Source organism: Gracilinanus agilis, chromosome 2 (assembly GCF_016433145.1).
Source record: "Gracilinanus agilis isolate LMUSP501 chromosome 2, AgileGrace, whole genome shotgun sequence".
In the NCBI taxonomy this organism is placed as follows: Eukaryota; Metazoa; Chordata; class Mammalia; order Didelphimorphia; family Didelphidae; genus Gracilinanus; species Gracilinanus agilis.
Genome location: NC_058131.1, coordinates 171,366,970 through 171,394,345, shown reverse-complemented (window position 1 = coordinate 171,394,345; position 27,376 = coordinate 171,366,970). Strand labels below are relative to the sequence as shown.

Below are 27,376 nucleotides of genomic sequence, written 5' to 3'. Positions count from 1 at the left end.
CTCTGGGAGAGAGGGAGACACAGGAATTCGGCCCCCCGCGCCTCCTGATGACGTCTCAGGTCGGCGACGGACCCGGAAGGAGGAAACGTGCTGTGCTGAGCGGAGTGGCAGCGGCTGCCCGGGGAGGGAGCTCGGACAGGTACTGAGCGCCAGGAGGGACAGCTTTAAATGCCGCCCCGTCCCACTGCCCCCAACTCTCTACCCTCTTCCTCCTTCTCTCCCGGGGCCTCTCCTGACCCCTCCCCCCCAACTCGGGTTCCTATCCTCTGGGACAGGAGTCTGCAAGCCCACCGCCCCCTTCCGACTCCTCTGTTGCCTCCCGAAAGTCTCTGGGCCTCAGTTTCCTCAACTGTAAAAGGAGGGGGAGGGGGGAATTGGCTTAAGGACCCCTAAAGCCCTTTCCACGCTTGACCCCCCACAGTGTCCCAGGGCCCCCTTCCTGTCTCTGTCTCCCGACTCTCCGGTCTCCAAGGTGCCTTCTGCCCCCAGACATTCTTTGGGCCATTCACTGCCGGGACGTGGTGCAAAAGGACCTCGCCGGAGTCCAGGCTGTCGCCTTGAACGATCTGGGGAGCTTCTGTTCTAAGGGCGACAATAAAGGGATTAGTTGTAACATCGTACAAAGTCACCGCCTTCTTCTCCCCATTTTATAGACGATGAAATCGAGGGCCAGGGAAGTGAAATACGACTTGGAGGCAGTCACTTAGGGAGTAAATCAGGTGGAGCCATACGCTTGGAGTCAGGAATACCGGAGTTCAGACCCTACCTCATACACTAGTTGTGTGACTCGGGCACTTCTGTGTGCCTTGGTTGCCGCACCTGTAAAATGGGGATAATGCCACCTACTTCCCAGGGCTGTTGTAAAGATAAAATGAGTTGTAAAATGTTTTTCAAAAGTTAAAGCACTATATAAATGCTAGGTAATGTAAAGTTTTTTGCAAACCTTAAAACACTATGTTTATGATTAGCTGGAGGGCAGCCAAGTTGCTCAGTAGAATCTAGGGCCTGGTGTCAGGAAGGTCCAAGTTCAAATGGAGCCCCAGATACTAGCTGTGTGACCCTAGGCAAGTAACTTACTCTTATTTGCCTCCATTTCCTCATCTGTAAGATGAGCTGGAGAAGGAAATTGCAAACTACTCCAAGTATCTTTGCCAAGAAAACCCCAAATGAGGTCACAAAGAGTTGCACATGACTGAAAAAAGGTCTAAACAACAACAAACCAAACAAAAATGCTAGCTGGTATAAAGTTCTTTGCAAACTGTAAAGCACTATTTATTTATTTGTTTATACAATCATTCATTCATTCATTTATTTATTTTAACCCTTACCTTCCATCTTGGAGTCAATATTGTATATTGGCTCCAAGGCAGAAGAGTGGTAAGGGTAGGCAATGGGGGTCAAGTGACTTGCCCAGGGTCACACAGCTGGGAAGTGTCTGAGGCCAGATTTAAACCTAGGACCTCCCATCTCTAGGCCTGGCTCTCAATCCACTGAGCTACTCAGCTGCCCCCTGTAAAGCACTACTTAAATACTATCCAATATTAAGTTGAAGAGTTAGCATTCAAGCCTGGATCTTCTGGCTCCAAATCCGGAATGCTTTCCACCTCAACTAGCTGCCTCTTGGTCCTTGGAGTGGAACTTGATCAAGCCCTACTTTTAGCCATAGGACACTCTGACCTTACTTGCATCAGCTTCTGATCCAGTCTGGTTGCAGATAGGAGCTGATAAATTCAAAGACCTCAGTCTTGGCTTTTTTGCAAGTTTAAGCTGATGCTCTTAAAGATACCTGCTACCTATTTCTTTGTCTGCTTTCCTATACACCTTCCAGTATAAGGATAAGAAAGTAAAATTTCTCTCCAATACAGGGAGCAAAACCAATTCCTGACTTAATATTTCCAAACTATATTCCTCCAGTACTTGCCAGTATAATTACAGTGGCCATATTTTCCAAATTAAAAATCATTACACATAGTTGGGCAAAAGATATTTCTTCTTCAGGGCCTCTTTCAAATTATATAATCCTGGAAAATCTAAGCTGGGGCTGCCATCACAATAGTATGTGTACCCTCTCACAAAGAACTTTTTTTTTTTTTCCAAACAGCTCTATGATGTGAAAAATGGTCTTTGCAGTATAGCTCTTTGGATGCTAAGAGCTCATAGGAGTTTAAGGTGTCTCTTATTATTCAAAGGCTAGTTCCCAAAAATAAATGCACAAATCACTGCTCTAAAGTGTTCTCATATTTGAACCCAGCTTAAAGTTCACGGCCAGAATCTCTAGAATTTCAAGTCCTTCTTTCCTGTCTGAACAGATATCCCTGGGGAATATAATCAGCTATAAAGTGTTATTCAAGTAGCATGTATAAAGCAGTGCTTTGGATTTAATCATTTTCCCAAGTGACAGGGCCCTACCCTATTAAGGACCAAATGAATAAAGGAGGAAAGGAGAGAGGAGGAGGAACTCTCTAGAAAATCCTGCCCTGGAACCCTGCTGTGCATATACTGTCTATCACCCTAGCATGTGAAAAGAGTAAATAACAGTTTCCTTTGAAATAGCCTGCAATTAGCATTGGGTGGCTCTGGCTGGAATTACATAGCCACAGTCTTCTGCTCATTTGACATCCTGTATAATTTGGTCAGTCAGCACTTGCAGCTGGCCTGCTCCCCCTTGACAAATATATGTCACTTCAAACATAGGAAGATCAGTTAGATGAAGAGCTTGAGGATGTTTAGCCAGAGAAGACATTTAGGAAAGACGTGATAACTTTTCTAGTATTTAAAGGACTATCAATAGGAATTGGGATTATACATATTTTGCTTGATCCCAGAGGGCAGAATGAGAACCTATGAGTTGAAGTTTTTAAAAAAAGCAGATTTCAGCTCAATTAAAAAAAAAAAAAAAAAACAACCAACTTCCTAACAGTTATACCTGGCCAAAAGTGGGATTGGCTATTTCAGGAAGGAGAGTTCTCAATTACTATAAACCTTCAGACTGGGACTGGATGATGACTTCTTATTGTGGTAGGATACATTCCTGCTCAGGTAGGGTTTGGACTAAATGACCCCTAATATCCTCTTTTTAACTCCTGAGATTCTGTACTCTGTCTCCAGTGCTCATAAGCAGAGAAGTATGAATCTGAATTCTACCCTAGGCTCTTCCTTGGATTATGGCTGACTCTGAAACCTGCTCTGCTTTAGGGGGTTGGGGAATAGTTTCTGGGCTTTTGAAGATATAAATGTTTAAGAGTTTTTCATCTGCTGATCCTTAAATGATAACTTGAGGCCATTCAAGCCAAGGCTTAGGGTAAAGAATACAGAATTGGGGGCAATCTAACATACATAAAGAGTCTGGAGAGGTTTTATAGTCAGGATGACATCCTATAGATGAACGTTTGGATCCCACTAGATCCAATCGGTAAGGCTGAAGGCTCAGTGGAACAGCTTAGGGGTCTGACTTTTGACTAGAATAGAAACTTCAGTCCTGCAATTGTTTGATTTCTCATGCTCAGAGAATCTGCATTTGCCCTGGTGACTGGAGAAGACACATAGAGAATAGAGCAAGCCTTTGTAAAGAGCTTGCTTTCTCCTTGAATCTGCTTAAAGGGATGTTTGTCTTTATTAGGCAAAATTGCATCTCCCCAAATATCTTGCATTTATAAAATTCTGAATCTTGATGTTTCTCCTTATTTTTGATGGTATGTATTTCCTTGCTATTTTCTATTAGAATTTGCAATACTGCTCTTGCCTCACCCCTTCCCCCCATCAGGTCAAAATAGTTGCAAATTTAGTTTCGTATTCCACTTACATTGGTACAAGAATAAACCTGTGTAAGCAGTCATGCATGATGCAAGGTATGTGTATTGGTGAAATACTGTTGTAGCTTTTCTCCTGGGTCCTAACCATCACGTGTTTACCTGCACCCCTTCCCTAGAGTAAAAACTTCCCAATGGCGCAAGTAGGGGCAGTGGTGGCTGTGGCGACTAGTTTCTTCTGTGCAGCCCTCTTCTCAGCCGTGCACAAGATTGAAGAAGGGCACATTGGGGTGTATTACAGGTAAGAGGATGGGGCAGGGCTGCAGAGAGTTTCTAGCTTTCTGAGATTGTTAATGGTTCTTTGCTCTCCTGCTACCAAAACTGGATTCTGGTTTTGTTGGGTTTGTTTTCCTAGGGGAAGGAGCATTCTGTTAGAGTTGCCGCTCTATAGTAACAAGTACTGCTAGATCTGTTTATATATATAAGATATCCCAGAACTTTTTGTGCAGTTTTGAACTTTAATAATTTAAGCTTTAATAACTTAAAACTATCCTGAGACTTTTGGGATACTGTATGGAGCTGCATTCAGATGACACAATTGATGACAATGTTAATCATAGTAATTGTTCAAAAAGAGTACTTTCCTCATGACTGCCCTGTGGAGTGGGTAGATCAAGGAGTAGCATCCCCATTTTGCAGATGTGGTAGCTAAGAGTCAAGAGAAATTTGCTCAGTGTCACAGGATTGGAATTTGAACCCAATCCTTTTCTGTCCATTTGTGCTGGTTCAGAATCAAAATGTAAAGAGAATGCTGGGTTTGAGAGGGATTCTAGAAGTCAGTTTTCCATTCACTTGTGCCTAAAAGGCTTCCTTCTAGGTTCCTAGGTTGCCCCTGAAAAAGCCAACTACCTCCCTTAATAGCTCCAAGAGAGGACAGTGTTCCCACTGTGTCTGATCAAAACAAAAGTGACTCTTAAGGCCCTTCTAAAAACTTAGGTCCTCTGGGGCAGCTAGGTGGCTCAGTAGATAGAGAACCAGGCCCAAAAGTCCTGTGTTCAAATTTGGCCTCAGACACTTTCTAGTTGTATGACCCTCGGCAGTTGCCTAAAGCCCTCACCACTCTTCTGCCTTGGAACTGACATTTAATTTTTTTAAGTTATATCCTCTGTTTATATATATTGAGGAGACTCCCTGGGAGGTTCTTATTAGAATAATTAAGCCATCCAATTATCTGTACTTTTATCACTGTTATCCAAAAAATTTACCTCATCATTTGTGAGGAGGTGACTCTGGGTTCTCAAAGATTATCCCATCAACTACAAAACCTGGAAGGTCCTACAAAGCCGAAGAGGCTTCAGGTATGACCTGAGGCTATACTATGTCTGTTGTCTGTGGACCAGCTTCACTATTTTCCCAGAGGCTCATCACCAGAAGGATTGCAGCTAAATGACATTTTTTTGTTTCTAACAATAACCACTCACAAGAACTATCTTCTAAGGCAGCTTTTAATCTTCTTTGTGACATTGTCTTTGTCTTTGTGACATTGCCAGTGTTGTGATACCTCTGAACCCTTTCTCAGACATGTTTTTAAATGCACAAAATAAAATACACAAGAAACTAATTATACTGAAATAGCAAAAAAAAAAAAATGTTTTTCTTTTCAAAGTTCATAAATCCCAGGTAAAGAACTCCTACACTAAGGCACAGAGGGAGTACAACATGTGTCAGAGAAGGGGCATTCTCCTCTAACAAAAACACAGATCCTTGGAATAAATCTTTGATTTCATAGTAAAATGTGATTGTGTTGCTGAGCCCTCTGTAGACTTCCTTTTCTGAACTGAATTGTAGAGGACAGCAATCAGCAAGTAAGGACTTATTGAGCAGTACTTATGGGCATCCTCATTAATAGTCCACACCTGATTTTTAGTGTTTAGATTGACTTCCCTTTCCCAAAAATACACCTGTGCCACTTCCCCTTAGCATAAGACTAAGGGAAAGAAACTAAGTTTAATATACATTTATGTACCACAAAATGGGGAAAGCAAATGTATTGTCCAAGAAATAGCCCAATTATGTTACAAAGCTACATAGAAAATGTTGGGAGGGGTTTGATTGGCCACATCCCTCTGCCCTAACATTATTAAATGTTGACCTGAATTCCTACTTTCAGCCTTCTTAATGGATTGCTACCTCCTCAACAGCCCACTGAGTACCACTTGTGGCAAAGCAAAACCAGCTTCTACTCTTACCTCAACTCCAGCCAGAGATTTTTGTCTCATTATGGGCAGGCAGCCTGTGTGCCCACTTCATTCCTAACAAAGGCCTGATTCACTCATCAGCTGGAGGCTGGTCATTAAGAATATCACTGCTGCCTAATACATAAGGACTAAGTCGAAGGGAGGGTAGGGGAAGAGAAGGTCCAGAGAAAGCAAAGTTGCCCAGAAGGTTTATGGTACTCTAGAGAGTTTGTATATTCAATGTCTATGATTGTTCTGAGCTCTTAGGCTCCCTACAGGAGCTGTAACTCAGCCTGCCTCTCTCTCTTCCTTTCCTGCAGAGGTGGTGCTCTGTTGACCTCCACCAGTGGCCCTGGTTTCCATCTCATGCTTCCTTTCATCACATCGTATAAGTCCGTGCAGGTACTTTGGCTTGTATCCTGTGAATATGCTTACATTTGGATGACTGGATTGTTTTTTTGTTTTGTTTTGTTTTGTTGGCATTGGGTGGATAAAGTACCCCTTTGTGAAACTAAGTCAAAGCCTTTGATATCCAAGAAATGCAAGACTCTTGAGATATTCACTTAGTCTTCTCTGAAACCAACAGTTGTTCCTTGGGGCTCCTTGTCCTGGCTCACATGTTCTTCCTGTTCTATTTAAACTAACAGACATCTCCATGGCCACCATTTTCATGGCATATCCCAAGCTGAAGGTTCTTATTTTGCAACAGAGTAAACCCACACAAAAAGTAGGAAGTGAAAGCAAAAAAGGAATTTGCTCTTTACCTCCAGGCAAACCTCAGTGGAAAAAAGTATGAGATGAATATCGCTTAATTAGAATTCAGCCTCAGAGAGATGCTCCTGTGCTCATGAAGTACCCTAGGCTCCATGGACTGAGTAACTAGACCAGCTTTCCCAGGCATACCCTGTATGTTTTTTCTCTTAGAATAGTGCAGTTAATGTGATACAAAATGGAGTTAGAGATAAGGTCAGATAAGAGAAAGAAGGCATTGGAGAGCTCTGGGAAGCATGTCCTAAAGAAGAACTAGCTTGTTCACTCTTATATGAGGAGGCTGAACAAAATAAGAATGGCCTTCCCTTGAAGGAACACTCCCCATTCCATGGGTATCTCCCAAAGTCACAGAATGTTTGAGCTACAAAAGACCTTCAAAATTAGTTCAACCTCTCATTTTGCAGGAGGAACTTAGAGGGAGGGAGTATTTTGCCCAAAGTCACACTGAATTAGTAGCAGAGTTTGGACTCTAACCTAGGTCTCTTCACTCCCAGTTTAGTGTTCTTCAGATAAAGAGAATGAAAATTATAAGAGAACGGTGGATTTCTAGTGCCTGCTTTACTATTGACACTACTGAGGTGGGAGAAACCCCCTTCTCAGGTGTCAGTGGGTTTATGGGTTTTGATAACCTTCTCAGGGTTTCCCCATGGAATGCCAGGGGCTTTGTCCTTTAGGACAATTGGGTAGCTTTCTTCCTATGAGGTCAAATTTTCTTTATATCAATCATTGACCCAGAAAGTACCCAGTCAAATAGGGGAGGGTCTGCCAGTCTCTCTGCTAATTTACAGATGGTGAACTTGAGTGCAGAGAATTGTCCCAGAACAAGACATTGGAGGTGACAAAAAAGAAGACAATGTTCTTGCTTCCCCACCCCTTTAAAACCTTTTCTGTTTTCTTTCTTTACAGACCACACTCCAGACAGATGAAGTGAAGAATGTTCCTTGTGGAACAAGGTGAGGAGCCAAGAGTGAAACCCTTGGGCCCCAAGAAGTGAAAGAACAGGTTTTTAGTGGTGGTGGTTTGTCTTTTTTTTTAGTTCCTTCATGACTCCTTTCCTTCTCTTATCTCCCTGCACTTTGGCCTGTTCATCTACCTCTTCATTTCCTTGTGGCAATAAACAATAGATAAGTCAACAAATCCTTTTTAGAATGCTGGTTGCATGCCCAGCCCTGTGTCTGCCACTGCAAAAGCTACAAAAACATAATAATTGCTTACATTTATACCAATCTTTCAGGCTTTAAAGCACTTTTACATGAATGATCATATTTGAGCCTCACAACAGCCCTCTCAGGTCAGCCATGTTGTGAGACCCATTTTATATTTTTGAGGAAATTGAGTTTCAAAGAGGTAAAGAGACTGGCCCAGAGCCATAGAACTAATATGTTTCTGAAGTGAGATTCAATCTCCAGGATTTATGACTCCATATAGAGTTTCTCTTTTGCCACAGTGCCTTGTGGTATATTCCTGCTTGCTCTCAAGATGCTTATATTCTAACTGTGGAGTGCACATAGATGAAATGTAAGAGCCATCCTCTTGAATTGGTGCTTGGCAGTTTATTAATTTTTACAATCTGGGGTTTATTTCTCTCTGTCTCTGAGCTTCAGTTTCCTCATCTAGAAAATGGAGATAATTATACTTAAACTGCCTACGTCTTAAGCACAATGTGAAAAGGCTGTTTTGATGAGCCTTGAAATTATATATCAGTCAACAATCATTTATTAAATAAGTTCATGCTATGTGCCAGGTCCTATACTAGACACCAGCAGTACAAAGACAGAAATGAAACAATGCTGGCCCCTAAACAACTTACTTTCTAATGGGAGAGAAATGTACATATATGTCAAAATAAATATCCAAGGTAATATTGAGGTGAGGGCACTAATGACTGGAGGAGATCAAGAAATGTTTCATGTAGAATGTAGCCCTTTTTTTTTTAAGCCCTTACTTTCCATCTTAGGATCAATACTGTATTTTAGTTCCAAGGCAGAAGAGTGGTAAGAGCTGAGCAATGGAGGTTAAGTGACTTGCCCAGGGTCACATAGCTAGAAAATGTCTGAGGCCAGATTTGAACCTGGGAACCTCTCCTTCTAGGCCTGGCTGTCAATCCACTGGGCCACTTAGCTTCCCTTTAGAGTATGACATTTGATCTGAGTTTTGAAAGAAATAGAGGATTCTAAGAAGAGATGGAGCTGGTACAAAGGGTACAGTGATGGCAGATGGAGTGGCATATGGGAGGAACAGCTGGAGGGCCAGTCTGGCTGGACTTCAGAGTTCGGTATAACAAGGTTAGAAAGGTAGGTTGGAAGCCAACTCACAAAGGGCTTTAAAAGCCAAGCAGGAGTTTATATTTTTTCTTAGGGGCAATAAGGAGCCATTGGATTTTATTGAGTAGAGGCATGATATATCCAGATCAGTGCTTAAAGAATATTAGTTTGACAACTGTGTGGAGGAGTAGAGAAAAGTAGGAGACCAATAAGGTGGCTCGTTCAGCAGTCCAGCTGAGATATAATAAAGACAGAAATAATGATTTTTAGTTGATGGGATATGATTTATTAGCTATATAGAATAAGGGAGAGTGCCTGAGATTGGAAACTTGGATAAATGGAATGTGCCCTTGATAAAAATAGGGAAGTTTAGGGGATAAGAAGAAGGGGTGAATTTAGGTTGAGTGTGAGGTGCCTGTAGGACTTCCATTTTTGATATGTAAGACTGAAACACAGGAAAGAGAAATAGCTATTTATACTGTGCTAACTCCTCCACAAATTTGTCCTTTGCCTCTATTTAGTATTTAGAACGGTATAGCTTCTCCCACCATACCCCCAGCCTCACTCATGCCTTCTTCCACTGAGCTCAATGGCAAGTCTTACAATGAACCCTTTTTAAAAATGCTCCTACATGCCATTAGCCCTAGGGTGTATATCTGAAGTTGCTGCTATGATCACCCCTCCTTCTCTTGAGAGCTGTTTGGCCTCTAGGGCTCTCTTCTTTTTTCTGGAGAGGGTTGGAGGCTAGTTGTTTAAGGAAAAAGGTGCTGCTCACCCAGAACCAGACCTCCAGTTGTCTTCCTTGCTGACTGACCACTTTTTTCCCACTAACCTAGAGTTTCTCACCCAAGTTGAGGCAGCATCTTATAGGGTGAAAGACACTGGACTTAAAAACAAGACTAAATAAGGTTCAAATATTGTCTCCAGCCCATACAGCTATGTTACCCCAAGTATGTTGATTCATTTTTCATGAGCCTCAGTTTTCTGATCTGTAAAATACACTTGTTAATGCACTAACTGCCTCATGAAAAGGTCAAAGAGAAAATACTTTGCAAACTTTGAAGCACTTATAGATAGGAACACCATCTGTAGGAGCTGTTTAATAACAGTGTCAGTACCTTTTCCATTTTAAGATGTTTTCTTTTCTCATTAGCTTGGAGGAACACTTTTTTATTTGGGAGCCCAGAGATGACCATTTTAGTGCATGCAAGTCAAAAATCAACTCTGCATTCTTCCCACTCGTGTCTTTGTTTGATTTTTTTTTTCTACTCTTTTGCTGCCAAGTCACTTAGTTTATAATCTCAGGAAGTTTACTAGCTCCTCAAGCTTCCTTTCTGACACCTTTGTCCTTTCTCCTTCCAATAGTGGTGGCGTGATGATTTACTTCGACAGAATTGAGGTGGTGAACTTCCTGATATCAAATGCTGGTGAGTTCTCCCCATATTCATTATCTCCAGAAAACCTAACTGGTTCTCCTGAGTGTGGGATTCTTGTTGCTCTCACAACCCTTTCCTGCAAGAACCGTTCCTGATCTCTGCAGAAGATGTGTCTCTTACATCCCTGCCCTGTCCAACTCAGCCATCTTTCCTTCCTTCCTTCAGTTTATGACATAGTGAAGAACTACACCGCCGATTATGACAAGGCCCTCATCTTCAACAAGATCCATCATGAACTGAACCAGTTCTGCAGTGTACATACGCTCCAAGAGGTTTACATTGAACTCTTTGGTAAGTCTCCTTGAAAAAGAGTTCCTCTTTTTACTTTCCTACTTTGCTTCTCAGTTCACTTCCTAATTCAGATTTTGAGTATATATATTCCTTGGGCTTGGGAGTATATATATGGGGTGGGAAAATTTAGAGCATCCATTTCTTGGATCCTGGTCACAAAGTGAGTTCCTAGGGACTGTTCTGGACCAAGTAAAGAGACTGGGATAGAAGAAATGCCCTTAGAGATAAGAGTGGGAGAGAGATTTCCTGCCAGTGGCCAGGATAGAACAGAACAGAATGTCAATCTGTTCCTTCTTTTCCTGGCTTATAAATTCTATGAGACCAGGAATTATCTCTTCTCCAGGCTCAGTGCCTCCCCAACACTTAGCACAGTGCCCTGCCTAGAGAACTTAATAAATTTGGGGGAGTGTGAGGGGTGGGAGGAAAACAGGGGTTGTGAGAGCTTTCTCTAATCAGAAAAGGCTTGGCTTTTCATGTGACTCCAGGGAATATACCCTGACTTCAGCTGCAGTGGAAGGAAATAGTTGACCCAAAGCATTACTCTTTTGGGGATCTGGGGTCCTCTTCTTCCCTTACTGCTGATAGGTTTCTGCATAGTGTATTTAGGGTTGATGTCAGTAAAAATAACTCACAAGGGTGTTGCACAGCCTGCAAATAGGCTGCTGGTGCAAGATAGTGATGCCCTCGAGAAAAGTGATGAAACCTCTCAGTCAGTGGTAGAAGCCTCACAACCAGAGTCATTTAGAACCAGGATTGCAAGAGTATTGCCAGATCATCTTACAGGGAGGAAGTCTCTTCAGGCTTTAGTGGGGCAGAACTAAAGGAGAGGCAATGGTTCAATCTTTTCCCAAGCTTAAGTGATTAGTTCTTAGGCTAGAATGTTGTTTTTTTTCCTTGCTCTCATTCTCTTTTTGCTGATACTTCAAAAGCCCATGATTTTATTATTGTGTCCACTGAGACAGAGCCCATCCTCCCCACACCCATAGGTAGTTTTCATGAATTTCTGTGGCCAAAAAATTGTCATCACCTGGGAGCTTTACCTTTTTCCCCCGTTTTTATTGCTGTCTTTTACTTTTATATCACCTACATTCACCTTATATCCTATCCCCTGCTCTTTCAGAAATCCATCTTTAAAAAAAAAGAAAGAAAAACTTTTACTTTCTGTCAGTATTAATTCTAAGACAGATGAGTGGCAAGAGCTAGGCAATGGGGTCAAGTGACTTTCCCAGGGTCACACAACTAGGAAGTGTCTGAGGCTATGTTTGAACTATGGTCCTCCCAACTCCAGACCTGGCATTCTATTCATCTTACTCTCTAGCTCCCCCATAGAGAGCTATCTTTTAGAAAAATAAATAACAGAGAAATGTTTGACAAAGCTAACCAGAATATCAGCTAGGTCTGATATTTTAATTTCCACCCCCCTAGCTAGCCCCACCACCTCTACAAAGAGAGGAGAGAGGCTTGTGGTCTTCTCTCTTCTTTGGCTTCAAACTTGTCTTTATCATTTCAGGGCATTCTGTGTTGATTGTCTTGTGGTTGTTCCTTCCATTCGCAAGATTGTAGTCATTGTGTATACTTTCTTGATTCTACTTATCTCACTTTCTATCAGTTCATATAATGAACTTGTTTGGTAAACTTCTATATTTATCATATTCCTTGTTTCTTACAACACAGTAGTATTCCATACCTTCATTTTGCCATAATTTGTTTAGCCATTTCCAACTGTCAAGCGTTTACATTGTTTCTAATTCTTTGTAACTACAACAGTGCTGCTGTAAATATTTTGGTAGCCAGTGGGACCTTTTTGTCATTGAGTAGCTAGCCTTATGGTAAGGAAGAAGGCTTTTCACATTCAGCAAGGGTGGTCCCCACTTCATAGCTTTTCTGTTTTGACAGAGCCTGCCAGGACACACAGATCCTTGGCATAATCTTTGAGAACCTCAGGACCCCTGGGCCAGGGAGATGCATCAGAGGAGAACTTTAGTGGAGATTTTGCTATTTAGACTCATACATAATAGGACAGATGAAGCCTAACTGCCCACAAATAATGATGCCTGGTCCCTTGCACCTGCTACTAGATAGTACTCAGTGCACCATTAAGAATGTCTTATCATCTTTTGATGGGAATAAATATTATCTTAAAATAAATTCATAGGGGGTAGACAGACTTAAGATACTCATGTATCCCAGATATATAATTATGAGGCTTAGAGCTCATTAGGGTAGATTTTAAAGGAAAGAGATACACACACACACACACACACACACAAGATACATAGATATATACATAGTGACACTTAGAATGAATATTTGAAATATTTCATAGTATCTCAGGGTTTAAAACAGAGGTTCTTAACCTAGGGTTTATAGATCTCTAAGGGGTTTGTGGATTGATTTCAGATGGTTTGTAAACTTGAGTTGGGGGTGGGGGGGAGGCATCTAGGTGGCTCAGTGGATAGTCAGACCTGGAGACAGGAGGTCCTGGGTTCATATGTGGCCTCAAGATATTTTCCAGCTATGTGACCCTAAGCAAGTCACTTAACCCCAATTACTTAGGCCTTACCACTCTTTATGCCTTGGAACTGATACTGAATATCAATTCTAAGACAGTAGGTAAGGATTTAAAAAAAAAAAACTTAGATGAGAGGAAAGAGAGATTACATTTGTTTTCATTAAGCACTAATTGAAATATGGCATTTCCAGGGATCCATTTCTATTTGATTTTGATACCCTGCTCTAGTCCAACAAATTCCCTCCACAGTCCCTAACAAAGGTTATCCAGCTTCCCCCTGACCCCTGGCTTCCTCCCCTCCCACCCCCAGTAACAGAAAATTGATTGACTCCTGAGATTGCCTATTCTTTTAAACAACTTTAATTGTTTGGAATTTCATCCTTTCATTGAGCCCAAACATACCTCACCTAGCTTTTCTCTTAGTCCTGCTTTCTGGGATCAAGCAAAGCAAGTGAGACCCTTTTTCTATGAGATATTCCTTCAGTTCCTTAATGGTAGAGACCCCTGAGTCTCCTCTCCACTAAGCTAAGTACCAAAAGTTCCTCCAGCACATCTTCTGTCATTGATTTTAAGTCTCTTCACCTTCCAGTGAATGTCAGCTCTGGAGGTACCCCCAGTTTCTTAATATTCTTTATAAAATACAGTGGCTTGAGTAGTGCCCTGGCCAGGGAAGATGTCATGAGGTTTCTCATCCCACTCATTCTGAACTCTTAAATTCAATTAATACAACTCAAGATCTCTTGGATGGGGGGAAGGAAGAGAGGGGAGTGGGGAGGGGGAGAATGGGGATTTGTGTTGGCTACCATTTCTCACTGTTGTTTTATGTAGCATTTTCAGTTTACCAAAACCCTTGTGGAAAAACGTCTTTTTCCACAAGAACTGTTGTCTAGCCACCTGTCCTCTTTACTTGTACAGTTGATTATCTCTAAGTCAAGTATAAAATTTTACCTAGAAAGGGCAGCTGGGTGACTCAGTGGATTGAGAGCCAGGCCTAAAGACAGGAGGTGCTGGGTTCAAATCTGGCCTCAGACACTTCCTAGCTGTAGGACCCTGAGCAAGTCACTTAAGCCCTATTGCCTAGCCCTTAATGCTTTTCTGCCATAGAACCAATACACAGTATTGATTCTAAGATGGAAGTTAAGGGTTATTTAAAAAAAAAAGAATTTTACCTATAACTATTATATGCTATTTAATTAGATTCATTCCATCATTTTAGCCTGATGAGATCTTTTGAGATCTACTGTCTAACATCCAATGTGTTAACTATCCCTCTCCACCTAGGGTTGTCAGTGAATTTTATAAGCATGCCATATCATCATTAATAAATGTCATTGATAAAAATGTTGAACAGCATGGGACTAAGGGCAAAATCCTATTGTTTTTCCTCCCTGCCTGTTAATAGTTTATCCATTAAGCACCAGTCTTTGACTATGGCCATTCAACCAGTTCTAAATGCACCCATTTTGGTTATACTTCAGGCCACATATCTCCATCTTATATACAAAGATATCATAAAAGACTTTGTTAGATATTTTGAAATCCTGATGTGCAATGTGTATGATTTATTCTTGTTAGAAAAGGAAAGTCTGGCTTGAATTCTTCCTCGTGAAATTGGACTGACTGGTAACAATCACCACTTCCTCTTATTTTTAACATTCGTTTTTTCCAAATTTTGAGTTCTATATTCTCTCCCTACCTCCTGCCCCTCTCCCATTCATTGAGAAGGCAAGCAGTATATTAGTTACACATATGAAATCATGCAAAACACATTTCCATATTTTTATACCTCTTCCTCTTTTTATTCCTTTTTTATTATTCTTACTTCCTCTTAATGGTTAAGTGCCATTCCTTTAATATTGTAACCTCATATTTTGTGTTCTAGAATCATAACTTGGATGAATCATGACTTAATGCTAAGAAATTTAAAGACAAACTTATATTAGCTTGGAAAAGAGCTGATTGTTAAATTTTCAATGTAAGCATTTATACTTCAGGAAGTAGTAAGGCTCTAAATCAGCCCTTGCTCTGTTGTTTTGTTGATTGTCTAGATCAGTGGTTCCCATACATTTTTGGCCTGCCACCCCCTTTCCAGAAAAAATATTACTTAGCGCCCTGGAAATTAATTTTTTTTGAATTTTAATAGCAATTAATAGGAAAGATAAATGCAGCTGTGGCCATCACCGCTCCACTGGATTGCTGCAGCAGCCACCAGGGGCCGATGGCACCCACTTTGGGAATCACTGGTCTAGATGTAAGAAAGTGATGGAGAAAATGTTAATAATGCCAGTTGAACTTAAAAGTGTGTCATAGATTCATTTTCCCACCCAGAGAGCCAATTGTTAAATAGTACACACTCCCAAAGTGGCAAACTTCAAGATCCAAAAAGTTCTTGATGGGCTGGAATGATTGACCAAATCTAATAAGATGAAATATTATAAGAATAAATGCAAAATCTTGCATTTAGATTAAAATAATTATAGGGATTTCACCCATACTTCTGAAGTTACACATGAGGAAATGAAGCCTAACGATGCAGTGATAGAATTTCAACTTAGATCCCCTTACTCCAAAGCCAGTGCCTTTCTATTAATCATAACTGCCACCTTCTTTTTTTTTTATAAATCCTTACTTTCTGTCTTAATAACAACTGTGCAAGGACTAGACAAATTGGGGTAAGTGATTTGCCCAGGGTCACACAGCTACGAAATGTCTGAGGCCAGATTTGATCTCAGGTCCTCCCTTACTCCAGGCCTGACACTCTATCCACTATGCTACCTAGTTGCCCCCATACTGTCTTAATAATTAATTACAAAAACATAGATAGAATGAGGGAAGTTATGTGAAAAGGATCTGAGGGTCTCTAAGTTCAGTATGAGTTCTTGTACTATTGATGGGTGAACCAATAAAGCTAATGCAGTTTTTGGCTTCATGTCTGTATATTTTTTTGTCCAAATTTATAACTTTATCAGAGTAGGGGATTACTGGTATGGAGATGCCCTCCACCAATACAGATCAGAAACACCTCAAATTTAGTCAGTTATCCAACATGTATTTATTAAGAAACACTTGCTTGCCAGGCACTGTGCCAAGCAGAGGGGTTAAAAAAAAAGACAAAAATAATAGTCCTTGCCCTCAAGGAGCTCATATTCTAATGGAGGAGACAGCATGCTAAAACTTATACATACAAGACAGACAGAGATAGAGCTATAAGATAGAGAGGTATGAGAGTTATAAGATATGTAGAGGGAGAGAGAGATAAGATATAGAGATAAATATGAGAGATATAAGATAGATAGTGCTAGAGATAAAGAGAGAGATATGTGAGAGATAGTAAATGGAGGGTAATCTCAGAAGGAGGCCCTAGCAGTGGAAGGAACTAGCAAAGGCCTTCCGCAGAAGGAAATATTTGAGCTGAATCTTAGAGGATCCAGGAGATAGAGGTGAAGAAGAGCATAATCCTGGGCATGAGGGACAACCTGTAAAAGTGCTCGGAGGATGAGAAATGAGAACAGCAAGAGAGACAGAGTCATCACATGATTGTAAAGTACACGGAGGAGAATATAGTATAAGAAATATAGAAAGGTAGGGAAGGGACTAGGTTGTAAAAGGCTTTAAAAGAAACAGGACATTTTCTAATTGTCTCCTTAAGGCAATAGGCATTCAATGAAGTTTATTGTGTAGGGTCAGTAAACATGGTCAAACCTGCATGTTAGGAAGATCACTTTGGCAATTTATCATGTTAATGATTTCCCTGGGAGTACTAAGAATTTAAGAGATTTGCCCGTGATTTGTTTTAGTGACTAGACTTGAGCTAAGAGTTCCCTGACTCCAAGAGCAGACATCTCTCTAGTTTTCTGTTCTACCCCTCTTTAATAGGAATATGATATCCTAAGTAAGGGAAGTGATATTCATATTGTACCCTTCTCTAGTCAGACCACATTTAGAATATAGGTTTTCAGCTGTGGATCCCACATTTTAGTGGAGACAAGGTGGACTTATCCAGAGACTGATTAGGATGGTGAGAAAACTGAAAGCCCCATGATTATAATATCTCTAGAAAGAACAGCATAATTTTTGCCTAGAGAAGAGATTGACGAGAAGGTGGGGGAAACAGGTGATTGCTGTCTTCGTGGAAGAAGGATTAGATTTGTTCATTTTGGGCCCCAGAGGAAAGAGCTAAGATCAATGAGCAAAAGTTGAAGAGAGGCAGATTTAAGCTCAGTACAAGGAAGAATTTGTGTGTGTCATGGGCTGTAGACTGCATACATGGTAATAATTTGGACTTAAATGAAATGGGCTTTTTTAGGAGGTAGTATTGTCGCCAGAAGTCTAAAATCAGGCTGGGTGCTCACTTGTCTGAGATGTTGTCCAGGGCCTTTCTACTTCAGATATAACGTAGACCAAAATTGAAAGTGGGATCTTTCGATTCAATTTGAAGGATTTGGTTTTGTTGAAAAACCTCTTTCTCTGCTTCCTCCTACAGTCTGGGTGAGGGTCATTCGAGTGGAAGATTGAGGGGGACTATAAAACCATATGGAAAGGGTCCAGGCTATAGAACTCAACCCTTGGTGCCGGTTCTCCATGACCACATCTGGAAGCAGGTGCAGGAAACTGATTACAGCTGTTTCCTACACTCCTCTCTGAACCACAGCTCACATGTGAATTCCAGACGAGGGAGCAGGGACCAAAGCAAATAACCAACCAAATGAGTTGGAATCATTTTCAGAGCTATAAATTTTAATTTTTCCCCTGTGCTGCTTGATGAAGATTCCAGTGGAAACAGAGCCTTCCTTAGGGCTTTCCTGGAAGCCAGAGCCTTTGTTTTCCTTTTAGATACTTCACAGCCGTGTTGAGTTTCGTATGTTCTGCTGAAAGGTTTCTTGCTCTTTTCAAAATGCCTCCCATGTCCATTCTCCTGCTGTTTCCTCCTCCTTGGGCTTTTGGTTCACTTTCCTGTTTCATGCATTACCCACTGATGATGGGCATGCTGTCACTTCTCTGAAGATTGCTTCTTAAATCCTGATAAATTGCTATACTCATTTTTATTTATTTCAAGCAAGACCTCCATCTAAAGTGCATTTGAAATTTGTTGTTCAGTTGCTTCAGTCATATCTGACTCTTGGTAACCCAATTTAGGGTTTTCTTGGCAGAGATACTGGAGTGGTTTGTCATTTCCTTCTCTAGCTCATTTTACAGATGAGGAAACTGAAGCAAACAGGATTAAGTGACTTACCCAGGATCACACAGTTTACTAGTATCTGAGGCTAGATTTAAACTCAGGTCATCCTAACTCCAGGCTTTGGGATCAATCCACTGTACTTCCTAGCTGCCCATTCAGATGGGATTAAGATACCCAAACCACAGAAGGCAATTTATCTTGTGTCTATAAACAAGCCCACCCCACCCCCCAAAAATGCTTTTACCTCAAAGGATGGTTGGGCAGGCTCTTCCAGTTTCTGCCATTTGTGAATATTTCTGAAATAACTTGCATTGATTTTCTAGTTTTTCAAAGTATTTGCTCCCAAGAGGCCTGTGAGGTCATTTGGGCAAACATTATTATCCTCATCTTACAGATGTGGAACTTGAAATCCAGGGACAAATAGCTAAGAAGGGCTAGAGCTGGGCAAGTCACTTAACTCCAGTTGCCTAGCTCTTACTGCTTTTCTACTTGGAACTGATATTTAGTATCACTTCTAAGACAGAAGGTCAGGGTTTAAAAAGAGAGAGAAACTACCTCCATCTAATTGTAATTGTTTTAATTATTCTTTTTTTCTTTTCATACTATATATCAGATCAGATTGATGAAAACCTCAAACTGGCTTTGCAGCAGGACCTGACCTCCATGGCACCTGGACTTGTCATTCAGGTAAGGCAGGGCCATGGCATGGGATTCTTTTGATGACCGAGTTCTTTGCCACAGTCAGTACAGTGGCCATTGGGATTCTCACCACCCCATCCATTTTTGCCCTCTTTTGCCAGGCTGTGCGGGTCACAAAGCCCAACATTCCTGAAGCAATCCGAAGAAATTATGAACTAATGTGAGTATCCTTAGGCTTAATCTGCCCCCTGCCCCATAGCACCTAAAACCCCATGCCTGAGATGAGCATTCAGTTCTTCCCAGTGCCTTTGTTCCTCATCTCTAAGAAAAAATCAGAGTAGCCTCTTTTCACCATGGTAGAGAAGTAGGCCCATTGGGGCTGTCACCTGGGCTGTTGGACTGCGATTGAAAGCCACAGGAGCAATCTTTGGAAAGCAATGGTGCTCTCAAAGGGGTCCTGGGGGCCTTGTTTGTGTTTAATGGTTCGTGCCACAGGTAGGAGGGAAGGAGCATGGAGGGGGCAGGTGAGTTTATTTTCCTAAGAGTAAATTATGTTTTATTTCCCACAAATGAGTTATTGTGAGTGAAAGGAGAGCCACTTTAATATTTGAAACAGGTCAGTTCTTAGCTGGGACATTGAGCAGAAGCCACCAAGAGAGAATGTGACACAGGCAGTTTGCTTCTGTCCGTTCAGTGAGTTTGTTGTCTCTGAGGGATGGCAGATCCCCTTCTGCAGCTTTTGCCACAACTGCCTCTCATAACAGCTGGATGGTTTTTCCTCTTTAGGGAAAGTGAGAAGACAAAACTCCTTATTGCAGCACAGAAACAGAAAGTGGTGGAAAAGGAAGCAGAAACAGAGCGGAAGAAGGCTCTCATCGGTCTGGATACGGTTCCTGGGCAGAAAAACTGGTGGGGGGGAGGGGTAGGGGGGCAAGGGCCAGGGGACTCTCAGGATAGAGGCAGGATGTACATAGGATGCTCACATACTGTTAGGGAAAGCTGTCTCAGTGCATGCTTTCTCTCAGAGCATGAGTAAACCCAGAGCTAAGTTACCTCAGGCTAAGTGGGTCAGCCATAAGCATAAAGGGCCTATGCTTTAAAAAATCAACCACAGGAGTGCCAAGTTTGGGGGAGCTTGGGCTAAGCATCTGGGTGATTCTGCCACCCAAAAGGCTAATGTGCTCTTGGGCCAAAATAATAGAAACATCGTTGAAAGATGACAGTGCCCTACTCAGAGCAGATCTGGAGTTCCATGTGACTGAGCACATTTTGAAGCAGGACATTGACACACTGGAGGTTACCCAAAGGAGAGTGAGCAGGACGGGGAAATGACTGGAGACTTTGGCACCAAAAAAGGTGTGGAAGGATCTGAGCTGTTCAGTCTGGGGAGGAGAAGACTTGGGGCTGGGAGGGCGAGAGTGGTCATGATCTAAGTATCTAAAGGCCCCACGGGACTTGGAAGCAGCCTGGTTCAGCCCTATGGTAGATAAGGAAACAGTCTCACAGAAACTCGGGGCACACAGGTACTAAGTAAAGCCACATCTCAGTCTGGAGCTTGTTCTCCCACACCCACTACCTCCTCCATGTGAAAGAGGAATCAGACTTGTTTTACTTGGTTTCAAAGGGAGAAAATAACAATGGGTAGAAGTTGCAGACAGGCAAGCTTTACCTTAACATCATCATCATAATGATAGCTCACATTTATATATAGCATTTCAAGTTTTGCAGAATTCTTTACAAATATTATCTCATTTTATCTGTACAATAACCCTGGGAAATAGGTGCTTTTTATAATTCTCATTTTACACATGAGGAAACAGAGATAGACAGATGATTAAATGACTTGCCCAGAGTCACAGCTAGTAAGTGTCTGTGGCTGGATTTAAACTCAAGTCTTGCTGGCTCCAGGCCCAGTGCTTTATCCACTGCATCACCTAGCCATCGGGAAGGAGAAACCTAACAGCGGTGGAATGGTCTGTATCAGGCATTTGGGTGTGGGGAGGCAAGGGGAGGGTCAGCACATGGTGAACTTTTGCCCCACTAGTTAGGGAGGCTAATGAGAAGATAATTGTATTCATGGAGAGATTGAACTAGCTCCCTTCCAGGTCTTCATTTCTAACATTTTATGCTTCTGAGCTATTTGTTTCAAGACATGTCTTCTCTGCACCAGGCCAGCAGAGCCTCCTCTAGAGACTTTGAATATGTGCCTCCCATCCCCTGTTTCTGTCACACCCTATAAGTTAATGAATTCTGATATGTTGGGGGCAGGAAATTGAAGTTCACGGGAGAAAACAGTCCTTTAAAACCATATGTCTTAGGGCAGTAATGGTGAAACTTTTAGAAGTGGAATATCAAGGCCCGCCCCTACCCCCCAGACAGAGTGCTGTGCCTTCCCCCACCCCCAAACTGCCTGCCATGCCTTACCCCACACGGGAGGGAGGGGCAGGTGAAGTGAGGAATGTCCTTAGGGAGTAAAGAGAGGGGGAGGGAAATGGCTGGAGTGTTGGGCTCCCCTCCAGCTCTGCCACCTCTGAGCTGCCCACCTTACCCCCTGTGTGTTCCCATTGGACTGCTGGACAGAGGGGTGGGGAATGTGAAAAAATGTCATCAGGCAAGGTATAGGTGGGGAGGGGAGCAACTCTGCCCGAGGCCCTCTGCCTTTCTAGTAATATGGGGGGGATAAGGGGGGCTGTTGACAAAGAGTGCTCTGTGTGCCATCTTTGGCACCGGTACCATAGGTTTGCCATCACTGTTTTGGGGAAGGGGGGTGACCTGGAGGCCATTTGTCATAGACTAGACAAAGTTGGGGTCAGTTCTGTCTCCCTCTGAGCTGACCAAATCTCTGGCCCACCTGCCTGTGGCAGGAGCCCTTCGGTTACTGCAATCATCTAGTCCTCTGGGACTAAGATGTATAACCCCCAGAGTTTTCCATCTTCTTCTGCCTGTATCCCCACTCCAGCTTTAGGTGGCCCAGGGATTTTTGTGCAGGTTTCCTAAATGTTTTGCACACCATAGGTAGTCGAAAACCAAGGTACTCACCAGACCTGCTCATACCAACCTTTGAGATCTGAAACCATTTAGTCATTTTGTTCGGGGTTTTTTTTTTTTTCATTAAATTTTATTGATACCTTTTGGTTTCATATCACAGCTATTTCTGGGTTGGAGACTTTTATTTTAATAAGGGGGGGGGAACAGTTAAAACAATTAATGTATCTCAGGCAACATTCCACACACCTAGCCTCCCACCCACTGAGGCTTTTCTCAACTTTATTAATTCAGAGGCAGAAAAAGTGGCTCAGGTGGCGGAAATCACTTATGGGCAGAAAGTGATGGAAAAGGAAACAGAGAAGAAGATTTCAGAAATTGAAGGTGAGCCATAAACAAGCAATAAATGCAGCTCTTCCTCACATTTGAGGGGGAAGAAGTGGTGAGTGCAAGGCAGACAAGGGTTAAATCGTTCATTCTCACTGCCTATTTGCCTTCTACTCAAGTAAGTCTCTCTGTGCTTTCCAGGAGTGTCACCTTTCCTCCTTTGGGCATACTTGAAGTTTTAAGGAAATCATCTTGACTATGTTTGTCTCAGTTTCCCATTTCTGTATAAGTAACTGCCTGAAACACCAAAAGCCAATAGCTTTTCCTGTTGGCAGACTGGAAGCTAATAAGGACTACTCTCAAATGAGTGTCCTGACACTTTTCCCCTCTTTTTCTCATTTAACCAACCCTACTCAACAACTTTCACCAAGAATGACTAGGTGCAAGTGTTTACTTAGCTATTTTTTCCTTTTTAAATCATTATTCACTTTCATTTCCCTTCCCCTAAAGTTTCTACCTCGTTCCCACCACCACCCCTGCTCCTGGCCCCCATGTAGTGCGTTGTGTCAGGCAAATTCCAGGACAAAAACAGGACTTTGAGTCCCAGGCTTCAAGCTCCAAGGCGCTGTGTCCAATTACACTCATTATGGGGCCTGTCAGGCTTTGCAGGGGCCCATTGAGGAGCCAATTAGGATTTTACAGATCAGCGGCTCCTCATTAAGGAGTTCCCAGCAGAACGACAATAAGTTTTTATTTCTTATAAATACATGTCACCAGGTGCCAAGGCCAGCTGAGTCGGCTACATGGCAGCCAGAAGCCTGGCCATTCTGCAGCCTCCCCCCACACTGCTGCCTTCCACCCCCATGGTATGCTGGGTGTATGCATCGAGAATCCACCCATCCACAAAATGACCTTTCTTCCCAGGCTTTTGGCTACAGATATTCCCCTTGGTCCTGGCCTGATTCCCAGGGCAGAGAAGTAAAGCTCACCAGGGTTTCAGAATCTGCTTGATACTCATAGTTAGGTTAGTAAGATACACTGCTTGCAGATGGGAAGCTAAACCACTCTTATTTAATTCAGGCAGGAACAGTTTGAACAAGGGCATCTCATCCTCTCTTAAAGGTTGTGCCTTCCACTAGTAAGTCCTCTGCTATTTCATCATGGCTTGGAGGCAACCCTGGGTTTTTAAAGGCTGTGCCAACAGAGCACATGCAATGGAAAGGTTTGCCAAGTTAGAAGGGCCTCAAGTTTGGGCTCAGTGATCCTAAGTGTGTCCTCATTCTGAGGATCAGCCTACCTAGGCTTGGGAGGGCTGATCACCAAGAAGATGACACAAAAGGATGAGTTTTTCTAGCTGAAGACCCTTCAAAGGTGTGAAGGAGTCAATATAGGGGAATACCCATTTCAAAGTCAAGAATCTTGGAGTATTGAAGAAGGGTTTGGTTATCACAGTGCTTTCTTGTTCATGAGAGGCCTTTCTAGAAGACTGATGGGAATGGGCAGTGAAATAAAATAAGAAAAACAGGGAGATGGGGAGGCACTAAATTACTACATATTTCCTTTTTGTTTGTTTGTCTATGACATGCAACTTTATGGATCTGTGTCTAGTTTTATACCTTGTCTGCCCTGGGCTTTTGGTAGAAAGGGAGTCGATTAGGGAGGCTCAGCCCTAGAACTGAGTGCTGCCCTACTTTCTCCACTAGGGATTTATAAGGCAGTGAAAATGTGAGGGAACCAGGCTTGATTCCCCAGTAACACCACTTTATTATTCTACTTTAGAGTAGATGTAATTAGATAGATCTTTGTCATTTGATTATACATATACATGCATACATATGTGTATTTTTTCCATATAAAATGTTTTTTTATTTTTATTTTTCCCATTTTTAAATTTAAAAAAATTTTCCATGCTTATATGATTCATTTTCTTTTCCTCCCTCTTCCCTCTCCCTTTCCAGAGCCAACAAACAATTCCACTGGGTTGTACAAATGTTATCACTTGATGCCTTTTTCCATATTATTCATTTTTGCTATAGAGCAATTTTTTAAAGCCTAAACCCCAAATCACTTACCCGTATATACATGTGATAAGTGATGTCATATGTTTTGCTTTTGCATTTCTACTCTCATAGTTTTTTCTCTCAATGTGGTCAAATTCTTTTACATAAGTCCTTCAGGAGTGTCCTGGTTTGCTGCATTGCTACTAGTAGCAAAGTCCATTACATTGGATTTTCCCACAATGTTTTACTTTCTATGTACAGTGTTCTTCTGGTTCCACTCATTTCACTCTGCATCAGTTCACTGAGGTTCTCCCAGTTCATATAGCATGTGTAAATTTTAAATGAGAGGTAGTATGATGTAGTAGGAAGAGTTGGCTTCAAAACTGGGCAGACCTGAGTTCAGGTCTTTGTGACACATCCTGGTTATATCCACAGTTGTTGCTCCTGTCTGACTCTTCATGACTCCATGGACCACTATCCCTAGGGTTTTTTTGGCAAGGATATTGGAGTGGTTTGCCATTTCCTTATCCAGTGGAAGGCAATCAGAAGTTGAGTGACTTGCCCAAGGCCACATTATTAGAAAGTATCTGGGACCAAATTTGAACTTATGGGTACCTGACTCCAGACCAGCACTCTATCCACTTAGCCACGCACCTAGGTGGTTCTTATTGATAACAGGAAAATCATTTAACCTCTTAGTGCTTTAGGCACCTCTCAATAGACCAAGAAGGGACTCAGAGGAAATTTCCTCATCTGGGAACTCACAAACCCAACAAAATCATGAGTCAAGTCCCCATCTCCATTGAAACTTTTGACATTTTTCACAGCTCTTTTGAGCCTCATAACAAACTAGCAAAATATGTAGAAAAAAGTGCCATTTATCCTAATTTCACAGAGGAGGATTATTGAGGCACAAAAGGTTAAAATGACTTACATGAGATTACAAATCTCATTAGTGCCAAAACTGGACCTAGAACCCAGGCTTCTTTTTGTAATATGTAGCCCAAACTCTCCATCAGACCACAATGCCTTGCCTTTAATTCACAATATTCTTTCCTGGCAGATGCTGCATTCCTAGCTCGAGAGAAAGCAAAAGCTGATGCTGAGTGCTATACAGCCCTGAAAATAGCTGAAGCAAATAAGGTAATAGATTTACTGCAGCTGGATAAGGGAAGTTAGGGTGTTTCTTGATTGTGCATCACCTAGAAACCTTTCATAATCAGTTGGTATGACCTCTCCTCCCTCATCAGACCCTTGATAGGAATTTATTTTGGGGAATCAGGGCCTTTCAGAGGTCTTATATCCCTGGCACTAGAAATTTGAGGTTCCCTTCTCTTGCAAATTCTCAGTGTTAAAATCTGTACAGATGGAAGATTTTGGGGGAAAGAACTTTGATGACTTACGTGAGTCTGTCCTCTGTTTACTTATTTAAAAAACCCTTACCTTCCGTCGAACAATACTGTGTATTGGTTCCAAGGCAGAAGAGCGGTAAGGGCCAGGCAATTCAGGGTAAATGATTTGACCAGGGTCACCTAGCTAGGAAGTGTTTGGTGCTAGATTTGAACCCAGGACCTCCTGTCTCTAGGCCTGGCTTTCTCTCCATTGAGCCACCTAGCTGCCCCCTGTCATCTATTTATAAATTGAAAAGAATCACATTAAGGTTTCAGAGCCTTCCAGATTCAATCAGCTTCTGTAGGTCAGGAAGAAAAGTTCAGGAGATGGTCTCCAGTTTAGACTTGTCGGAAGGGTTTCCCTTAACAAGTACAAGTTCATTACCACTATTTTACTACCTCTTTCTCAGTTGCCTGAGCTAGATTTGCCTTCCTAACGCACTGCCAGCCAGAAGAGTGATCATGCTGGGCTTGGGATTCACAACCTTAGACATTGTTGCTTCAGTGGAAATTTAATTTCAAATAAGCAAAGCCCCTCAAGCCTGGCAGTGTGGGCCTAGGGATTTAGTTTCCCATATGCATCTCCCTTGTCTCATGTGGCCCAGAGTCCTGCCCACCTCCCAGACATTCCAGAACCAACAGTAACAGTAAGCAAGAGTGGTGGGTTTGGTTTTTTGGCTTGTTTGTTTTCAAAATGCAGCAACTTAAACATAAAACAGTATAGAGGCACACAAATAAGGCCTGCCATCTCAACATAAAGCACAGGTTAATGGTTTGTACACTCTCCCAGAAGAAGAGTTACCACCATGTGACCCTTGTGGCTCCAGAGGCACAAGTCTTGTTTCTGCCCCATGCTTTCTCTGATCAATCCCTTCCCTCAGGGTACCATCTTCTTTCTGCACAGCTAAAGCTAACCCCGGAATACCTGCAGCTGATGAAATACAAGGCAATTGCCTCCAACAGCAAGATTTACTTTGGCAAAGACATCCCCAACATGTTCATGGACACCGCAGGCAATCTGGCCAAGCAGTTTGAGGGGCAGGCCGAGGATCTGGGCTCTAACATCGAGGACAGCTGGGGGACAGCCACAGAGGAGCAATGAGCACAACGTTTTATACAGCCTTGAAGGACACTAAAAAGAAATCTTTCTATTTATTTTTCAAAGATGAAACAATGTCCTTTCCCCAGAACTACCTTCTTGGACTCTCTTCTAATACTGTGATAAAGTGGCAGAAAAGGACTTAAACAATCACATGCTTTGGGGGGGCTTGTGATTGGGAGCTTCATATAGGTGGATTAGACCTGACAAAATCTGGAAAGCATTGGTTTATTCTAAACCCTTTGACTTCAAGTTCCAGGTTTGGCCCCTTTGAAGCTTGACTTAATTGGGGATGGTGTTGTTAAGGAACCGGGAAAATTCAGGGTGTTTCTGCTAGGTGATTTGACTCTTCTGTTTTATGGAGAAGTATGGTCTAGTTCTCTAACCCTTGCTTGCAATGTAGGGGACTGGAGGGTGAAACTCAGCAACTGAGCAAAACATATGTTTCCAAGTCTTGCCAGTGGGTTTATGGAAAAACATCTGCAGAAAGTCAATT

At 42.1% G+C, this 27,376-nt stretch overlaps 1 protein-coding gene across 1 annotated transcript; it reads left to right on the top strand.

Annotated features, from left to right (window-relative positions):
- Positions 1-86: 86 nt before the first annotated feature.
- ERLIN2 (ER lipid raft associated 2) lies at positions 87-27,376 on the top strand. Its single transcript, XM_044660868.1, has 12 exons — positions 87-139; positions 3,929-4,050; positions 6,307-6,388; positions 7,664-7,710; positions 10,387-10,448; positions 10,623-10,748; positions 19,053-19,126; positions 19,240-19,298; positions 19,865-19,956; positions 22,358-22,447; positions 25,454-25,533; positions 26,686-27,376. The coding sequence occupies exons 2-12, from the start codon at positions 3,944-3,946 to the stop codon at positions 26,881-26,883; spliced, it is 1,017 nt and encodes a 338-aa protein (XP_044516803.1). The 5' UTR covers positions 87-139; positions 3,929-3,943; the 3' UTR covers positions 26,884-27,376.

What these genes read in the sequence shown, in the direction of transcription:
- ERLIN2 (XM_044660868.1), top strand. Translation starts at nt 3,944, where the DNA reads ATGGCGCAAGTAGGGGCAGTGGTGGCTGTGGCGACTAGTTTCTTCTGT. An exon ending in GCGGAAGAAGGCTCTCATCG is followed by an intron (nt 19,957 to 22,357) that starts GTCTGGATACGG and finishes TTATTAATTCAG; the next exon opens with AGGCAGAAAAAGTGGCTCAG. An exon ending in AAATAGCTGAAGCAAATAAG is followed by an intron (nt 25,534 to 26,685) that starts GTAATAGATTTA and finishes CTTTCTGCACAG; the next exon opens with CTAAAGCTAACCCCGGAATA.